Source organism: Cyprinodon tularosa, unplaced genomic scaffold (assembly GCF_016077235.1).
Source record: "Cyprinodon tularosa strain WSP-4 unplaced genomic scaffold, ASM1607723v1 ctg13, whole genome shotgun sequence".
NCBI lineage: Eukaryota > Metazoa > Chordata > Actinopteri > Cyprinodontiformes > Cyprinodontidae > Cyprinodon > Cyprinodon tularosa.
Genome location: NW_024038114.1, coordinates 2,293,970 through 2,312,679, shown reverse-complemented (window position 1 = coordinate 2,312,679; position 18,710 = coordinate 2,293,970). Strand labels below are relative to the sequence as shown.

The 18,710-nt window shown below is 34.2% G+C and overlaps 1 protein-coding gene across 12 annotated transcripts; it reads right to left on the bottom strand.

Annotated features, from left to right (window-relative positions):
* Window positions 1-64: 64 nt before the first annotated feature.
* Window positions 65-17,906, bottom strand: si:ch211-80h18.1 (uncharacterized protein LOC555593 homolog). 12 transcript variants are annotated; one of them, XM_038277113.1, is made up of 29 exons: window positions 17,670-17,906; window positions 16,857-16,921; window positions 16,689-16,760; window positions 14,708-14,746; window positions 14,236-14,289; window positions 12,485-12,544; window positions 10,938-10,973; window positions 10,693-10,719; window positions 10,157-10,525; window positions 10,009-10,050; window positions 9,536-9,565; window positions 9,281-9,340; window positions 8,462-8,506; window positions 6,914-6,964; window positions 6,798-6,833; window positions 6,459-6,521; window positions 6,219-6,335; window positions 6,079-6,111; window positions 5,945-5,971; window positions 5,836-5,874; window positions 4,918-4,989; window positions 3,161-3,202; window positions 3,055-3,081; window positions 2,914-2,976; window positions 2,628-2,693; window positions 2,512-2,547; window positions 2,332-2,367; window positions 1,769-1,828; window positions 65-746 (listed from the first exon to the last, which is right to left on the bottom strand). In XM_038277113.1, the coding sequence occupies exons 1-29, from the start codon at window positions 17,678-17,680 to the stop codon at window positions 712-714; spliced, it is 1,713 nt and encodes a 570-aa protein (XP_038133041.1). In that variant the 5' UTR covers window positions 17,681-17,906; the 3' UTR covers window positions 65-711. The 12 variants fall into 12 exon arrangements, with proteins under 12 accessions (XP_038133041.1, XP_038133040.1, XP_038133038.1 ...); XM_038277112.1 differs by having other exon boundaries at window positions 6,079-6,132; window positions 6,237-6,335; XM_038277110.1 differs by having other exon boundaries at window positions 6,079-6,132; window positions 10,693-10,716; window positions 17,670-17,905.
* Between the last annotated feature and the right edge of the window lie 804 nt (window positions 17,907-18,710).

Genomic DNA, 18,710 nt, shown 5'->3' with positions numbered 1-18,710 from the left:
GTGATTATTTTAAATCCGCATTAATGTATTAAGACAAAACCTTCGTACTTTAAGAAAAGAACAATTTGATGTTCAAAATAGACAAAACTTTATTGTAGAAGTTCAAACATTTACAATTAGTTCTGTATGATGCCAAAAAACAAACAAAATTGTCAGTTGGTCGACATTCATCTAAAATATTTTTTTTTGTAATTCCCATTAAAGCGGGCTTTTGTCATTTCCAAACCTGCGTGAGTTGGTGGTGACTTAAGTGGGTGAGGTCTTTACATAGCACTAAAAAGATGGCAAGTGGTGAAAACACTTGGTTTATACAAACTTATCAGGCACATTTTGATGCCAAACAACATTTTAATGGCACTATGCTTTATTGCAAGTTTGGAAATGAACAGCAAGTTATATATAGGCTATTTTATTCGCTTTTATTTTGTGAACAATTAAACAATACACATTAATTCTCTTTCCTCACTTCTAGCTGGATCATGCACCAGTGATGGATAAATGAGAAGACCAAAGATGGTCTAAAACAAAATAAACGTCCATAAACCACGTTTTCTTTTTTAAATATTTAAACAACAAAAGGGAATAGTTGTCATTTGGAAGGAGGTGGGGGTCTACAGCTAGTGGGTGGAATCAGAATTCCTGGGCCATGCTGATTTGTCGGTACACGGAATTTGAAAACGAATTAGCCGCACGCTGGGCTTCATGTGGAAGTCAGCAGGTATCCTCCAGTTCCGCATTTTCAGCACCTGAGAAACAAATAAGTTTCAATGAAAGTTCCATGAAAAAAAAAATTTAAAATTATGAATTACTTTTTTTTTTCAGTTTAAAACCCCAACAAAATTATTCATTAAGACAAATGCAAAATGTTCAGATGTATAAGAAAAGCTGTTGAAATACATTTTTTTATTATTGATAAATGATAACCATAAAATGAAATAAGACATTTCAGACTGATAAGTTATGCAATATTCTTGAGCTTGTTTAAATTTTCACGGCTGATGACAATAATAAAATAACGTTTCCTTAAATGGTCTCTTACTCTGCTTTTACAAATAGTTCAAAAAAAGAGGTTAAAACCATAAGATGACCAATTGCTTTGAAGTGAATAATGACTCAGCAAAACTGGATTTTAAAGACCCGTTGAGAGACTTTGTTTCATTATCTAATATCTTTATACAAATTGCTTTTTATGCAATTACCTACAATGATTTCCTGTTTACAGTGAATCATTTGAAAGAATAATCCAAATAAACAGTGTTTTACAAAAGAACTTCAAATCTCACTAAATTCAGACAGAATTTGGATAGCTGTGAAGCTCCTCCGTTGTGTAGGCCCTTTACACTAAATAACTGTCACAGGACGTATTTTTCTTTTGCACACTAGTAAAGAGTAATATTTTCTTTTGGTTTGTGTGGAAACCATAAGGATGGTAGCTGCACAGAGCTGCGCTTACCCACCAAAATGGAGCTTGGACACACACGTGGGGATAATGTATAGATTCAGGGGAGCTGAATAAAATACATGCCACACTTTTCAAAACTGTCATTCTTATATACATTATAATATATCAAATTCCTTTGATTTGACAATAATTCACCCCTTTGTCTGCCTAACATACACATTCTCAATAAAGCACATTCCAAAGTCTGGCTGTAAATTGATCAGTGTAAATAAAATAAAAAATAAAAAACGGCCTAAAGGGGGGGGATACTTTTGTAAGGTCCAGATTAAGCTTGAGAGCAGTGGTTCTGAGTGAGCTGTCACTGACCTTCAGGACCCTGACCAGATGGGTTGTACTGTTCAGTGACTGAACCTGGAGAGGACAAGCCCAACCAAGAGAAGAGAACAAGCAAGCTTTCAGCAACTGATCTGAGGTCAGACACTCACAGAAAAACAAGCATCCCAGAGGCTCCTGTTAAACAGAAGCTAAGAATCCAAACCACCGTTTAGACTACATGCATATAAAAGTTTGGAAGGTGTTGGTAAACGGATTTGTTGATTAATTTCACTGTTTAGGATCTTGAAAGTCAGCGATTCAATGAAAACCTGGCAGAAATACAGACTTGTGATTTTTTTTACTACATTAAGTTAATCGTGAACTGGTGCTGAGAGTTTTAAACCTAATTCATGTGTATGTTAGCGTTTGTAAAGCAAACTTTCTATTTATGTCTTCTTAAAAACAAAACAAAAAAAAGCCTGTCAGAAATGTAAAAGACTTTTAAATATTATAAAAAAGTTAATAGTGGCTGAAATTTAATATGTTAAAAATAAAACGTAGATCAGAAACTAACCACAAAGTTCTGATTGGTGCATCTCAAATATAAAACTTACCAGCCATTTGTGTTTGATCCGTCCCTGCTAGATGTCCTATAAAGAAATGCAAACATTCCCTTTTTATTAAGTATGTATTATATATACATTAAGCCAAATAGATCTACAGAAAGGAGCAAGGTAATTTACATATGATGCAAGTTACTCTTAATCTAAAAAGAACCAAAAATAAAAACTTACTGGAGTCAAACGGAGTCCCTGATGGATGAGCTGTAACTAAAACACAATGAGAGTTAATTAGATAGCCTGACCTCCGACCTGGCTTCTGGAAGGGATTCTGAATTGATGAGCCTTACCTGTGTCTGTACCTGTGGAGTCTGCCATTACAGTAACCGGATCTGTGTTAGAGCCAACAGCTGAAACTGGAAAAGGGAAGAAACACAGCAGTGAGACGGGAACAGTAAGCGGTCAAACATCTGCACAGGCAGGCAGGCAGGCAGACAGACAGACAGACACTCAGGCAGGCAGGGAAGCAGACAGGCAGGCAGGCAGACAAACAGACAGACAGTCAGGCAGGGAAGCAGACAGGCAGGCAGACAGACAGAAAGGCAGGCAGACGGACAGACAGGCAGGCAGTTGTACCTGGGCTCAGCGTGTTGGTGACGGCTGCTGCAGACTCTATGTTCATAGTGATGGGAGACAGCTCTGTAACCCACAACCATCAGAGTTAAAAGACACAAACTTATCAAATATGTTAAATAATTCTCCATCATCGACCTATACCTGTAATATCACGGCCAGGACCTGAATCTGGATCGGAGCAGAACATAGAAAGTCAGTTTCATTCTGAGGATTTATCTCTTCTACTATTTTGATTGGGTCATCTTACTTGTGAGGTCAAGATGAAGAGCGGTTACTGTCTCTGTTCCACCTACAGACATCATCATCGTTATTATAATGAATAAGGAATATTTAATTTAACTTACTTTCATTTACACTTTAATCATCATCAATGAAATAGGGTAATTTGTCATTGTTTGAGGTAGGCCAGCATAAAGTTTTGATTTTATGCAGGTCTACGTCGCAGAATTGCAAATAGTATCAATAATACAGAGCTATGCTACTGGTAACCTCCTGGGCCCTAAAGAGCAAATTTTTTAGGTAATACAAAACAACAAAAACATGAAAGAAAAGCTAAATACATACACCAGCAATAATATCTTTATTGCATTTTTTATTGCTTCTACAAATCTACCTTTAGTGAGTTTATGGTTTATTTAACCAACAGCAAGGCTCTAAATAAAAACGCGGCAATTGGCTTCTCTTCCATTATAATGTAACTTTAATGGAATTTTCCTCTCTTCTTTGCAGGTCTGGGTGACTAATCGATAAAATCAGTTAACCCTTTAAAGCCCGATCCAAGAGTAAAACAAAACAAAAAATTTATTTTTTTTGGTTTGAAGTTCTTATTTGGCCTTTTAAAAATATGTAAAAAGAAAAAACAGAAATACATTTTTGATATTAATAATTTATTACTATGCGATAAGTCAAGATTATTTTTTGTGTAGTCTTCTGCCCTCTGTTATCAGGTATATCTGATTGTGTACAATAGGATTTTGAGCACAGTTTTTACCATTAAATTATGCAAAAGGTGTCAGACGCAAAACATTTTAGAAACCATATGTATCAAATATGATACATTTGGCAATACAGGGTAAACAGGATTTTTTTTTTTACATTTTTTGGAGAATCTGGATTATTTTTTAGCTTTCCACTCCTTCGGCTTCCATAGCTCAGAGGGATCTCAGTGTATGGATTTTTGTTTGCTTAGTGATGTTTGCTTATAACTAATAAACTAGCTCACTGTGTGATACCACTAGTCACCAACATTGAGTATGATATTTTTCAGTTGTTTGTTGTAAAATATTATTATTTTACAAACATGTTTCACCGCTTCAATTTAATTGTCACCTCCCAGATATGATGATTGAAATCAAAGCTTTTTTTTCGAGTTTAATATGTGATTATTGAACTTAAGTGAGTAAAAACAATCGATTAATCAGGTTTGATAAGAAAAAATAAAATAAAATCTGACATTAGATTTTGAAGCCATGTAACCCAGCCATACTGATTTGTAATCTTTGTAAATAAACAATGTTGAAGCCATTCTAGCCATATCTCAACTACCTAATCCAGGTTAAATAAAGGAAATGAATGATATTAATATAAATGTAGAGGGGAGTCAGAATCAAAAGTAGTTAAATGTAATATTTTTTTTATCATATAGCTTTCTTTTAAACAACACTATTTATAAATGTCTTTATTGGTACAATAAATAATTATTATTTAAGAAGGTGAATTTGTTTTAAATTACAAAATGGTCATTCTAAGAGAATGATTCACAGATAATAAATAAAGTCAAAACTATAGAAACAAAAACATTTCTATAAAGCAAATTTTTTACCAAATCAAATGAAAAATGAATGGAAGAAGCTGACAGAGTTGTTCTGCCACTGATTATTTTTTTTTCTGTTCTGTCATTATTTTTCAGCCTCTGTGCTTCAGCAGCAAACATTATCAGAGATCCAACCCATTTAGTTCTGTTTAACCCCCAGTGGTCACACGCTAGTGATACAGCAGGTCTACCTGTTAGATCAGTTTGCATTAGCAAGTTCTGGGTGTGAGCATCGCCGAGGGAACTCATTCTTTCTGTTACAGCTGCAAAGACAAAAAACAACGAAGTTTAATCTGAAGAAAAAACAGATGTTTATAAATGTGTTCAACCTTCAAGTAAAAGTAAGTTTAATCAAAGCCAGCTGTTGAGCTGTAGAAAGGGGTTGATTCTCACATGAGACTTTGAATAAATGTCATAATTATTTGGGTGAATAGAACATGTCTTCCTTCATTGAAAACACTGTATATGTACAAATTTTACTCATTCACATTTGGTGTAGCTTGCTAAGTAATAACAAATAGCAAATATATTAAAAAAAGGGTTAAACCACCTTATATTTAACTATTTTCCAACACAGCATAAATAAAAGACTGTATTATTTACTCCAATGCTCCAATGAACCCTGCAGTCAATCAAAACAATTACAGCCAGTTGGAGAAAACAATCAAATGTTATAAATAAACCCTGAGAAAAAGTATATTTAGTTGAGAATGATTATTTTTAATCCCAAACACTCCCTAATTGGACAAACAACTCCTCTCCCTTAGACACCTTGTATGAAGCTCTAAGCAAAATAAATATAATTTCCAGTCAACTTAATAGCCGAATAAAACGATTATTGAATGAATTGAAAAAGCAATTGTTGCTTTATTGCAATATGATCTCTAATGTATCTGTGTTTTCTAAACAAAGTTAGTTTTTACCCAGAAACCGACAAGAGATACTTTTCATGTGTTATTTTTTTCTTAAATGCCAGTATCTAATTAACAGCTGAGTTCATATTAGTGCATCACAGCCATCTGTGAATAAAACAGTTTTTCTTGTCCTTGGGTTATTTTTGTTATCTGTTAAAATAAAAGCTAAGAAAAGAGAAGGAGTTAATAAATTACCTCTGTTCGTGTCTGTCAGCATGGTTTGTCTACCATTTCCTAAGAAAAAAAAAAATTCAAATGTACACAAAAACTAAAGCACCAAGATAAAAAAGGACAAGTACTCTACCATTGTGGTCAGAAAATTGTGTTCTGTCTGAGGGAGAAAACATTTAAGTCATTAGAGGCAAAAAATGGATAAAGCTAAGTAATGGCTTATTGTTTTTTCTTTTTGTATAAGTTGTTTTTCAATGAAGGTACTACCTGTCTGCTCTTGGTGACCCCCGATGGCACTGCCTAATAAAGATGTTGAGGAAACTTGACATGAAGAGCAAAAATAGGGACTTATTTTAATTTAAGGATGATCTGTGGATTTTGAAAACCAAGATTTCACCTCCACCTACTTATAGAATGGGAGGAACCTGAGAAAGGCCTGGCCATTGGTTGATCAGATCCAGGGCTCAAAGAGGCACCGTGTGATGCTGATTGGTCAATGCTCCCTGCAGAGTGATGATGAGAATCTTCACCACCAGGAGAGATAAAGAAGAATATAGAAAACTCTTAAAATATGTTTTAACCCTGAAATAAAATAGCTGAAGTGGTTAGAAATGTTCTTCTGACGCATGTGGAGGAGGTGCAAGTACCTGCAGGTGAGTCCACCATGATCTGTCCACCAGATGGCACTACTGTCACATCGGTACCAATCCCTAAAGCAGAAACATTGTGAATTATATGTCCTTCCTTCCTTCCTTCCTTCCTTCCTTCCTTCCTTCCTTCCTTCCTTCCTTCCTTCCTTCCTTCCTTCCTTCCTTCCTTCCTTCCTTCCTTCCTTCCTTCCTTCCTTCCTTCCTTTGCTGCCTTTTCTGATCTATAAATGTTAAATAAGGTGAAAATAACTGCTTAATAATGAAACCTGATCTATTCTATAGCTGCTCAGATGATTCTCTGACTAAAAACCAACTAAAGGGAAGAATAAGCTGTACCTGAGAACACATGGTGGGTCGGATGGGTCAAATGAGCTGTTAGAATATAAAGAATAAAAAGTTTCAGATTTTAGTTTCACAGTTTTAGTATCAGCTTATTTGGAGGGAAATTTAACCTGGAATTTCAACATGACCATCTGTACTGAAAACATCCACCAAACCACCACCTAGAAAAAAAGAAAATCCAAATAGTTAAACCAATATAAGATTTATTGCAACTGTGTATTTGAGAAGGAAACTGTAGGAGATAAGAAATTATGGGCAACATATCACACATCAACCAACTATTGCTTTTAAAAAGACTCTAAGAGAGTTGGTGATGAATGAGAGAGAGGGGACTACTTGCAGCTTTATATCGTTTCTGCGGAATATTACACAAATTAGAAATATCCTGTCCAGGGGTGATGCTGAGAAACTAGTCCATGCATTTGTTACTTCAAGGCTGGACTATTGTAATTGTAATTTCGTTAAAGGTCATATCTCTCCTATCCTGGCTTCTCTTCATTGGCTTCCTGTTAAATCCAGAATGGAATTTAAAATCCTCCTTCTCACATATAAAGCCTTAAATGGCCAAGCTCCATCTGATATCAGAAATATGATTGGTCCTTATGTCCCTGACAGAGCACTTCGCTCTCAATCTCAGAATTTCTAAAAGTAGAATGGGAGGCAGATCTTTTAGTTATCAGGCTCCTCTCTTGTAGAACCAACTACCAGTTTTAGTCCATGAGACAGACACCCTGTCTACTTTTAATGTTAGGCTTAACTTTCCATTTTGATAAAGCTTATAGTTAGAGTGACTCATGTTATTCATAGCTACCTCTATAGTTATGCTGCTATAGGCTTAGATTGCTGGAGGACATAGGGACCCCTATTTCTTCATTCTGCTTCATTGTATCTCTATTCTCCCACTGCAGAATGTATTAGTTCAATCTCTAACTTTATGCTCTCTCTGCTTTTTCTAATAGTAGCTCTACTTTGTTTATAGATGTTGGAGATCGGCCTGTTTTTCAGTGTAGCCCTGTTTCTCTGACTGTGACTGGCTGGATGTGCTCTCTTCATCCTCTGACATGGGAGCTGGCTCGGAGCTCGTCGGCCTGGCTGTGTGTTTCCTGGACGGCGCCGCCTTTTACAGCTGCTTTTTGTATCTCTGCTTCTGTCTCCTTGAACTCCAGTCGGTCTCAGCAGATGGCCACTCACACTAAGCCTGGTTCTGCTGGAGGTTTCTTCCTGTTAAAAGGGAGTTTTTTCCTCTCCACTGTCGCTACAAGTATGCTTAGTGTGAAGGATTGCATTCGAATCAATGAGTCGATGCAATTAACTGGTTTTCCTTTGATAGAAAACTTTGAATCAATTGATTGTATGATCTGGTGAACTGTAAAGTGCCTTGAGATGACATGTGTTGTGAATTGGCGCTATAGAAATAAACTGAATTGAATTGAAAGTTAGACATCTTTTCAGTTAGCCATCTTACAAGATGATCAACTGAATGATGCTGCCACTGTATAAACACATTTAGACATCACCCTCTAAATGATTATCTGTGTCAATGAAATATCAAAAAAATTATTTAAACTTTTGTTTTTTAGGACATAATTTTGTTTTCATTTTGCAGACAAAACACAACAAAAAAATGAAGCTAAAACAAGAGCAACACAGTAACTCACCCATAAGGTTGTGCAGGTAGTCATGACTGGATGGATCAATGATTCCTGATGGAGCAGAATAAGTTTTAGGTGCAGGTTTTATGCAAATATTTATATAAAAACCCCCAACAATTTTCTGAAAATAGGAAAATATTAAGTTTTTTGTTTTATTTTTACATTTTTAATGCACCTTAATATAATTAGATAGACCAGACAACTTGAGTATTTATGTACATTAGATTTTGTTTTGTTTTTTCCAAAATCAGTTCTACAAGTTTATAGAAACTATCTGATCTGCATTTTCTGAACTCTTAAGTTGTTGATTTTTATATACTTATTTTTAACAAAAATACAAATGGATATAGGACTGATTATTGAACATTTAAAAATAATAACTAATTATACCAACAAAAGATAAGTATACTATGACTACTTATACTACTAATATTATTATTGATCTAAGGGTATGATGCCGGTTATATTTTTCTAACGATGAACGTTAATAGGTTCATACAAAAATGGTTGAACATCAGCAAAAGAATTTAAATCACATTTAGATCTGGATGATAAGTTTTTGTGTGCGCTAAGGCCTAAAATTTCTTCCTGACAGGTTTGAGTCATTCCTATTTATCATTAAACTTTATAAGTAGAAGTAGTCACACAATGTGGACCTTAGAAAAGTGTATAAAAACAGATAAGAAAATAAAACAAATAGAGTTTTGTACTGTACAGTGATTTTACAATATAATAATACACAAAACAAAAGATTAGCCCCATCTGATTGAAGCCTGTTAAAATTTCCTTGATATTAAAATAATTTCCATTTATCCCTCTGCTCACCGGTCTGACTTTCGACTCCAGCCCCAGCTCCTCCACCGTTCAGCAGCTTCTGCCCATTACCTGTAAATAACAGTTTGCTGTAAGTGACTCCATTGATTTTTAAGGGAATAAATCAGGATTTACAAGCTTTAAAACATTCTTTGATTGTCCTGATGTTTAGCTCCATGTTCCTTTTTGAAAACAAACTACCTGTGTATGTTGTCGGTTATATCACATGGTACACTATGTTTTAAAGTAATTTTTAGATAAATTCACCATTGGATTCTGAGTCTACACCATCTGGACCTGCAGACACAGACAAGGCTTTTATATCAGAGGTTTATAAGTGGAAAAGTTAATCAGTCAGTTATGTACTGCACTGGAGGCCCATGTAATGATCCAAGGGGGTAGAAGAGTAGTAGGATAAAAAAACACAACAACAACAATTTATTGACTTTTAAGTTCGATTTACTTGTTTAAGATGCTTTATTGTTCCCTCTTTCCATTATGCTGGAATTTAGACATAGGGACGCCAAACGTGAAATACTGATAATGTTGTCTGAATACAGCTTAGCCATTCCTTTCCCCTCCTTAGCTTTCTCTGCAGCTGATCATCCTTTACATTTCTTTTCTAAACTGACTGGTTGAATTGTTCCACTATGGCCAAAGATTGACCCTGAACCAAACAGCTCCTGTTGTGTAACTGCACCAAAAGATGAAATGACAAATAATAACTTTAGACAAATTACCGTTCACGTCTGTTCTAGATGAACTTGGTAGGCGTTCAGCTCCTAAAAAACAAAAGTGACTTCCATTGAACAGTTCCATTTGATCAACACCAGTAGATTTACCCGTATGACCCAGGATTCTACCAGATACTGTATATCTCTTGATTACCTGCTGAATGAGTTTGACCTGCAGAAACACCAGAGATTTCAGCAGGTACAGAACCTGGCGATCCTCCCAACTCCACAAAACCTGCAGAACCTACAGAACCCAGAGATCCTCCAGAATCTACAGGGCCTGCAGAATCTACAGAGCCTGCAAATCCCATGGAGCCTACAGAGCCTTGTGAACCTGCAGATCCTGCTGGGCCCAAAAAACTTACAGATCCTGCAGAACCTACAGAGGCTGCAGAACCCATGGAATCTACAGACCCTGGTGAACCTGCAGATCCTGCTGGGCCCAAAAAACTTACAGATCCTGTAGACCCTACAGAGGCTGCAGAACCCATGGAACCTTCAGAACCTGGAGATACTGCAGAGCCTGAGAGATCAAGATCAGAACAATAACAGGTTATGGGTGGAGGTTTTCTTGTCTAAACCCTGAATTAAAGCACATCACATTTTCAACCACATTCAGAGTCAGACTGGAGGAAACATACTTAAAGCTGGAGTTATGAAATGAATCAGTGGAATTATTGTTATTTGTACCTGAGGAGCTGTTTGGAGGTCCAGCTGCTGTATTGATAATAAAAGAAAATAAAAAAGAGTTAATTAAAATTTAACCAAAGATGCCTAGACTGCAGAAGGTTTTTCATCATATGTTTCAGTCAGTGATAGAAATATATCTTTTAACATTGCTGTTTGAAACACTAACCTATAGTGAGTGAACATTTCTATTATTCTAATGACTAAAGAACCACAAAGTAAAAAAAAAGAAAAAGAAAAGAAATCACCTGCTAACTGGACAGGGGAGAGATCAACTCCTTGACCTAAGAAACAAGAAAAAGACTTTTAGGTTGAAAATATATGAGAACATTCTAAGCTTATTCTCAAACCTATCCTTAAAAACACTGAATAGAGTTCAATTTCAAGAGAAATAAAGTTGATCATAAAAATGTATATTTGCATAAATGCTAAAATAGCAGCTATTCATGAGTTAAACTACAAACCTGACATAAACTAAAAAAAAAACAAAAAAAAAACAACAACATACAAACCAATCATGCATAAACAAGGAATCATGTCATAACTAAACAGAAACCAATAAAAATAACTAAACACTAACCTTAGCCAAAAAAATAAAATCAATTAATGAATTCAATCCTCACCAAATGTTAACTGAACAGCTATCCAACCAACAATTAAACAGATAAACATGATCTTCAGTCACCAGTTAAATACTGATCTCTCAAAACCAAACTGTAAATCAACATCAAAAAAAAAAATCACTTAATATCCAAAACCAACCATTGATCCTCCAAAAGTAATCTACCACATTTTAGGCTTACAAAAACCCAACAAATCTCTCACCCACATCAAACAAAAACAACAAAATACAATAAAATATTGACCAAAGACCAGAATTAACCCAACTCAAACAGGAGACATCAAACAATACTGAAAGGTTAATTTTAAAATAAACTTAAAATCCGTGACCAGCCAGTACTAACCCAAGACTTAGCACGACTTCATTTAAACTGTTGAGCAAATAGAAACATTGTAATAATCAAACTTAAGATTAAATAAAAATAAATTAACAACAGAAATGTTACTAAGCAACCGTGTATTCCAGGCAAACCATTATATATCCCCCATAACCCAAAGGGAGAAAAGAAAAACACATTTAGTCACATTTTAAAAAGTTCCCTTCAAATAAGGTGACCAACAAAACCAAACTACCAAACCAGTGACTTCTGGCAATATCCACATCCTCTTCAGCAACACAAAAAATTCTTGATAAATCAGATCGGATGATCTAAAAAATCTGCAGCTCAACATATATTCAGTTATTGTTAATTAGTAGAAACATTCTAATGAATTTTCTCAAGCTTTTTATTTTAATTTTAATTTTATCAAAGCAACATAAATCACAGCACAGGAGACATTTACACAGTTAATTTACCAACCCAAAAGCCTCCCTCCCCTCACACCCTCACTCATTCACATCCATTCACCCACATTGAATGAATTCATTCGTCCACAAATTACATTTTCAGAATAAACATTTGAAAACTTCCAATTTGTTTTTATGTTTTCTGGCCTTATTATTGGGTTCAACTGTATAATTATCTGAAGTTAAAAATAATGACTAAATGTTTTAAAGAAATTAATACTGAAAATCTATTCTTGACTTTAAAGATGCACCTTTTACCGAATACAATGATTAAATTAACTAAGTTGTGAATGTCGATAAACTCTCCTAGTAAAACAGAAACCACATCAAGCTTCATAGACAGACTAATCCTTAAACACATTTTTTCAACTTCATAAGCTTGTTTACCTGTAGAGCTTCCTGCAGCTCCAACATGGGGTCCCGCCTCTAGAGCCTGGCCACTCAAAGCTGACAACAACAACAAATTAATAATAGTCCCATTAGTATTTAGACATAAAGTACTGAATTCTGAGTAAGACACACAATTAATAAATAAACTTTTATTTTGTAGTATTTCAGTAAAGAAATTAATCTTTAAAGTAGTGAAAAAACGTTTGTAGATCTGTTTGAGTCTAAGTCAAATTTTAATCATGTCATGTATATATGCAAACTCAATACTATTAAGCCCCTCTGAATGTGTGTTTAGAAGTAGATTTAACTTGTGAAGATGGCTTAGATACTGTTTAGCTTTTAGTTATAACTTTAGTTAAAGCTTCTTAGAAAAGTCCTAAAAACATTTTTAAAAAATTAGCGGTTATTCAGTAAATCAAACATATGTTCAAATTGGAAGCAATATTCTGAGTAATAATTGAATCCTTAAAAAGTGTAAATTGAGCCTCTGCTAGAATCAGAATAACAAACCTTACATGAGTCAGAGGAAGTAATTTAGTAATATGGCTGCGTACCCAGGGCGCTCTCCTGATGGGGGTTAAAAACCCTCAAAGGACACCCTCCAAATACTTTTTTACATGTTTAAAGGACACTCTGCGACCCCTTGTGGTGTACTAATTGAATGCATTGTAACAGGATCTGGCTTCAGCTCTCTGCTGGTTGATTAAAGACTTTTCTAGATATTCCTAAATGAATTTAGGTAATTTAATCATCTTTGCTTTGAAGGTCTAAACTCCTTGGAGTGATAAGACTGAAACTAGATTGTTTGTTTGCTAAATGCAGTTAATCAATATTCTTTGATTTAGTTAATTTGTGAACGCAAAGAGGACATATTTAATGTTTTTTTTTTTCACATTAGACCAACTATAACATAAGATCATGTCTATTTTGTTTGTTTGCTTTTGTTTTGGGTCACATGTTCTTATACAACAACCAAAAACCTATGTAGATTAGTGGGACTAATTGAGCACCCCAAAATAAAGGCAATTTCTGAGGTTGAAAGGAAGTAATTCATAATTTTCAGAGGTTTTGATACATTCAAATCTAAAAAGTGTATTATGTGTATGTAATTCTCTCTACAATTTAACTTTCTGCAAATCCAATAGTATTAGCTCTATTGTTGTTTAGTATATCTCCACCAGATGCCCAGATATAGAGATATAAAAATAGCTTGTTCTCTTGGCAAGACAGACCAAATTCAGTCAAAATGAATGGAAAACAATTAGCAATTTACAATTATATTAGCTAAATACTAATGCTTAAAAAAACATTTAGTGTAATTTTCCACTAATTTGCTTTTATTGTGCACTACTTTACGCTGGTGTATTTCTAAAACTCCCAGAATAAAAGGTTTGTAGTTGCATTGTTAAAGGCTACAATCAACAAAATTTTAACAGTTTCTAGATTTTAGATTATAATTAAAACATTTGATTTTCCTTGTGCTTTTATATGTCATGCAGGTTTCTATTATAGTGTACATTTATTGGTAAATACTCTTCCCTGTACTACACACCTTTTTCAGCAGATGGTGCCGAATCCCTAACAACAGCATCCTGTGACAATAGTGCCACTATCTTTAGGAAGTGGACTGGACTAACTCAAATTAATCCTGGGTAGAATACCAGCAGGTTAATCTGGATTAAATATGAGCCCAAACTGGAAACAAGCACGCTTTTCAGGAGGGAATAACTTGATTAGGGCTGACTCACCTGAACCTCCGGCTGCTGGAGCTGACATGGTGGTCTTCTGAGCTCCGAGAGCTCCTGCAGGAAGGAAGATGAGGATCAGATTTTCACCATGAATAAACCTTGTGTTTCCATCAGGTAAAGGAAAGACTATTTAAAAAAAAAAAAAGATCTGTGGCGTTAAAGTCTGTAAAGGATTCCTGCAGATAAACTTTGGATTTAAGGTATGAATTGATCAAATATTCATGAAAGGCATGGTCATTTTCTGGAGGCAGAGAAAGTTATTACTGTCTTTACTAAAAGTGCTATTCCAAAGAAACAAATGTGGTTTAAAGGTTTAAATTATTCTAAAGGTTGGTTAGAAAATCAGGAAAAAGCCTTGAATCTTGATTAAATGATTTGGTGAAAAAGGGAGATCTGAGATTTAAATTTAGAATTTAGATTAATTTATTTATGCAGGTTTATATGTAAAGGTCATAACGTTTTAGCTGCTCACCATCAAAATTATCCTGACTCTTGGAGTCATCATCATCATCTGAAAAGGAAGACAAATCCAACATTTATTTCTCTAATTTAAAAAAAAAGGTTTAACTTCTATTTTATAGATGCAGAGGGGAAACATGTCAGTAAAGTCTCTTTGCATTAGGATTGTTGTTGAAATATTTACTTCTTTGTGTTCCTTTTAAACCTACCGTAGTTGAATAAAAACAAAAAAAAATGTAAATCAATATGAGTTAATTGTCATGCTTTTACTCTGCTTATTTGATACACCCCGAGTTTCTGATTATTGGCTGCTAAATTATGACCTTTTCTTCTGTTTAATAAAGCAAAGTCTATTCTAATTAAATCATCCTAAGTAGACAGTTTATGGGTATATAATGACTGTTATTGTAACATCTGAGTTACATTCAGATTTAACTATAACTGTATAACTTTGTGGTGATGTCAAGCATGTCACTAGAGACACAGCCATGTTTATCAATATGAAATATAGCTGCTTATTAAGCTCAATATCTGTTAGATTAAAAGTACATTTTAATTACAATATTCCTTAAAGGTATGACACAGTATTCTTTGAAGCTTACATTACTGTATTAAATGTTTTATTATTTATTTTTATATTATTAATTTGATGTAATACTTTTATTAGCTGTTTGCAGAAAATCACCTTAATTAAAAGCAGCAAACAATTAAGAGCATCCGTTTGCGTATTATTTATTTGTAAGTTATACATCATGTTTCACCTAGAAAACTGAGTTACTGATATAGATTAAATTATTAATAAATTCTAATTTACTGAATCGGGCTGTAAATAACTGACGAATAGGCATGGAAGGTGTCCTTAAAGCTTAATGTATCTGAGGTGATAGGGTTGAGAGTCAGGATTAGGGTTTAGGTAAAAAAAGAAAAAATAAATAAAAACAATTGAATATTGGTTATATGCATACAAATGAAACAAAACAAATAAAACTGTTTTTGTTAGAGACTTCATCCATAAAGAAAAAACTAAAATTAAAGCAAAATAGAAAAAGAGAAAATATCACAGTTCAAACGCTCTCCAGAATCTGACTGCATGTTGGCAGTGGGTGCCTTTGCAAAAATATCTTTTTATCAATAAGCAGCCACGTCTTTGAAAGGCGGCACAGTTAAGGGGTTTTCTCTGTTAGGATGTGACTTCTGATCCCCGTCTGCCATAATGAGGCAAATATTTAACCTAAAGATTTACCATCTTGATCTGCTGAAGATGTTATATTGGTTAAACTGTAATAGGCATTAAATAAAAAAACACATTATTATTAAGGTTCCTGTTTAAACATGTCATAAATCCACCTGTTGGTAAAATTACTCTTCGATTCCTGCATCATATCAGAAAGACATTTTGTTTTATACTGTTACAATAGAATTAATCTCTAAGTAATATTCTGCCTATAGTAGATCTACTACCACAATTTATTTATCCCCTTCTGGAATAAACTTTCCTCTGTTTAACAAAATAGAAAATATATAGACTTCAACAATCAAATATAACGTGAATCTTTGAAAGATATTTTCTTTGTCATTCTAATATGTTGCGCTGTCTTCCTCCTCTCAACAAAGTCTTCAATTTACCAAATGTCTAACCAACTATTGGAACAAAAGGCTCTAATAGTCAATCTCTATGATCCACAGAAGTCTATATAAAGACATTTCTTGCTAATGTGATTAAAATAACGACAGTCAGAAAATAATAGTGGCCTGTTGTCAGAGTTAACCTGGCAGCGATGTCAATGCAGTTAAAGATTATCGGATATTTAGTCACACAGTTTGATCATGAAGTGAGGATTATGCTCTAAATAAAGCTCTCAGCATATTTAATGTTTATGTTTAGTGATCATCCTCCACTATGCAGTTTAAAGGAAGATTCAATTTGAGCTTTTTTGTTCTTTAGGGAAAATACTTTGGGTTTTGTTGTTTTCTTTTCTAACACAGAGGCCTACCCTCCTCCTCCTCAGACACCTCCCCCTCCAACATCTCAGTGGCCTCCGTTTCCACCTCCTCCACCTCCTTCTCTGGAAGACACAACACAAGCTATCATCTTCAAAGGCCAAGAAAAACTTTTTCTTTTATATGAATTAGTTAAATAAAATCTAATTTTCTTTTTTTACCCTCCACAGGCGCAGTAGATGCCGTAGTGGCCAGAAGGATGACGATCGACACAATCAGTAGGTTTCTGTTTCATAAAACGCATTTATGGAGCATTCATTGATGTGTAATAATACAGATTTTTACAGAAATATGAAACTTCATAACAAATAAAGAAATTACAGCAATTATCCACATTATTATTATAAAATGTCCCCTTAAATGTATAATAAATCAATACAGTCTAAGCTTAAAGATGTTTAATAGTCTACGGAAACCACACAGTTTTAAACACAAAACTTGGCTTAATTGGACAAATTAAAAATAATAAATTACACTAAAAACAGAATAATTATAATACAACGCCAAAATACAGCTGTTTTTAATTATGTCCTATAATTAATATACTAGATTTAAAAATGTATAAAATAAAATAAGGTTTCACTGACTCAAATACATCATAGTTTTTTTAGTTGTTGCCGAAATATCTGCAAAAGTAGAAAAGTATAACTAAGAAGAAACAGTACAGTTCATATGATATAGAAATTGAAGTTTAATTCCTTCTCTATGCACTGAACGTATCTAGATGAATTGTATACTGTTTACAAAAAACACATTATCCAGGTTGAACATGTAGTTTTGAAATGTATCTTTAAAATGTTTTTTTTTTTTCAAAAAATCTTTCCATACTAATGATGGAAACTTTACAAAGCATTAGAGGGATCAATACATCCAGGAAATAACAATATGATATCGGTTGATAAAAGCAATACGGTTCCAATCAAAAGCATTGTACATCAAATGAATAAATCTCAGTATAATCAGCCTTTACTCACGGTGGCAACATGCTGCTTTCTGGTGGTTTTTCTCCTGGACTAAAGAGATGAAGCTGAAGAGCTGGAGCCCCTCCTTCAAACCTTTACATTTATACACAGACACAGAGGGGAGGGGCTGCTCATGCGGCCCCTAAAAACTACAAACTTCTTTTCCACAGGAAATTACTACCCCAGAAAATGGCTGCATAACAAAAAAATCCATCTACTTTCTCATCCTGCCACTTTTCCTCCGTGTGTGTTGCTTTTCCAGTCCAGATTTTATCCAAGCTGAACTAAGGGGTTTCCCATCATGCATCAGGTTAGGGGCAGGGTTCACCTGGACAGGTGACCACTAACAATCAGAAGCAGGAGATGAGGAACTATTAGCAGGCAGGCTAATGTGTTATTTTCTGTTTACAATAGGCAAAAATGTTTCTCAAGGATCTGCAGTGATGAGGCTGAAGTATTTCTCCATTACCCCCAAAATGACTGTATTAAGGCCCCGATTCCAGTTCAGTCTACTCTTCTGTTTTACTCTGAATTAAAGGAAACAAAAAACATAATGGTTCTCCAAAAGCAAAGATTTTACTTCTTTACACTTTATTCTTTAGAGTTCTGACTTTACTGTCAAAACTTTGACATTTCAGAGAAAACAGTTTAAGGCAGCAAGAGGGTATTGATTACCGACTTTGATCAGAGTCAATTTTAGTTAATCTCACTATCTGCTTAGTTTAAATAATGGAAATTCCTCATTAATCTTGAATCTACCAACACATTTAATGGGTTACAATGTTACTGAAAAGATAATTTACTGTTGCATTAACTGAAACATATTATAGAGAATAGTTACATACATACTGGCAGGGTCATTTCAACCAATCTTTTTAAAACATTATGGTGATTTGACTATTCATGTAAAATCATTAATTTATTATGTCAGATCAATAAAAACACATTTTGATACAGAGATATGGGTTTAATGAACAACATCAGTAATATCAGTTTTAAGCTTACCAATAAAACAAGTCTCATATTTGCATTTGTGAGATATGATTCAATGAA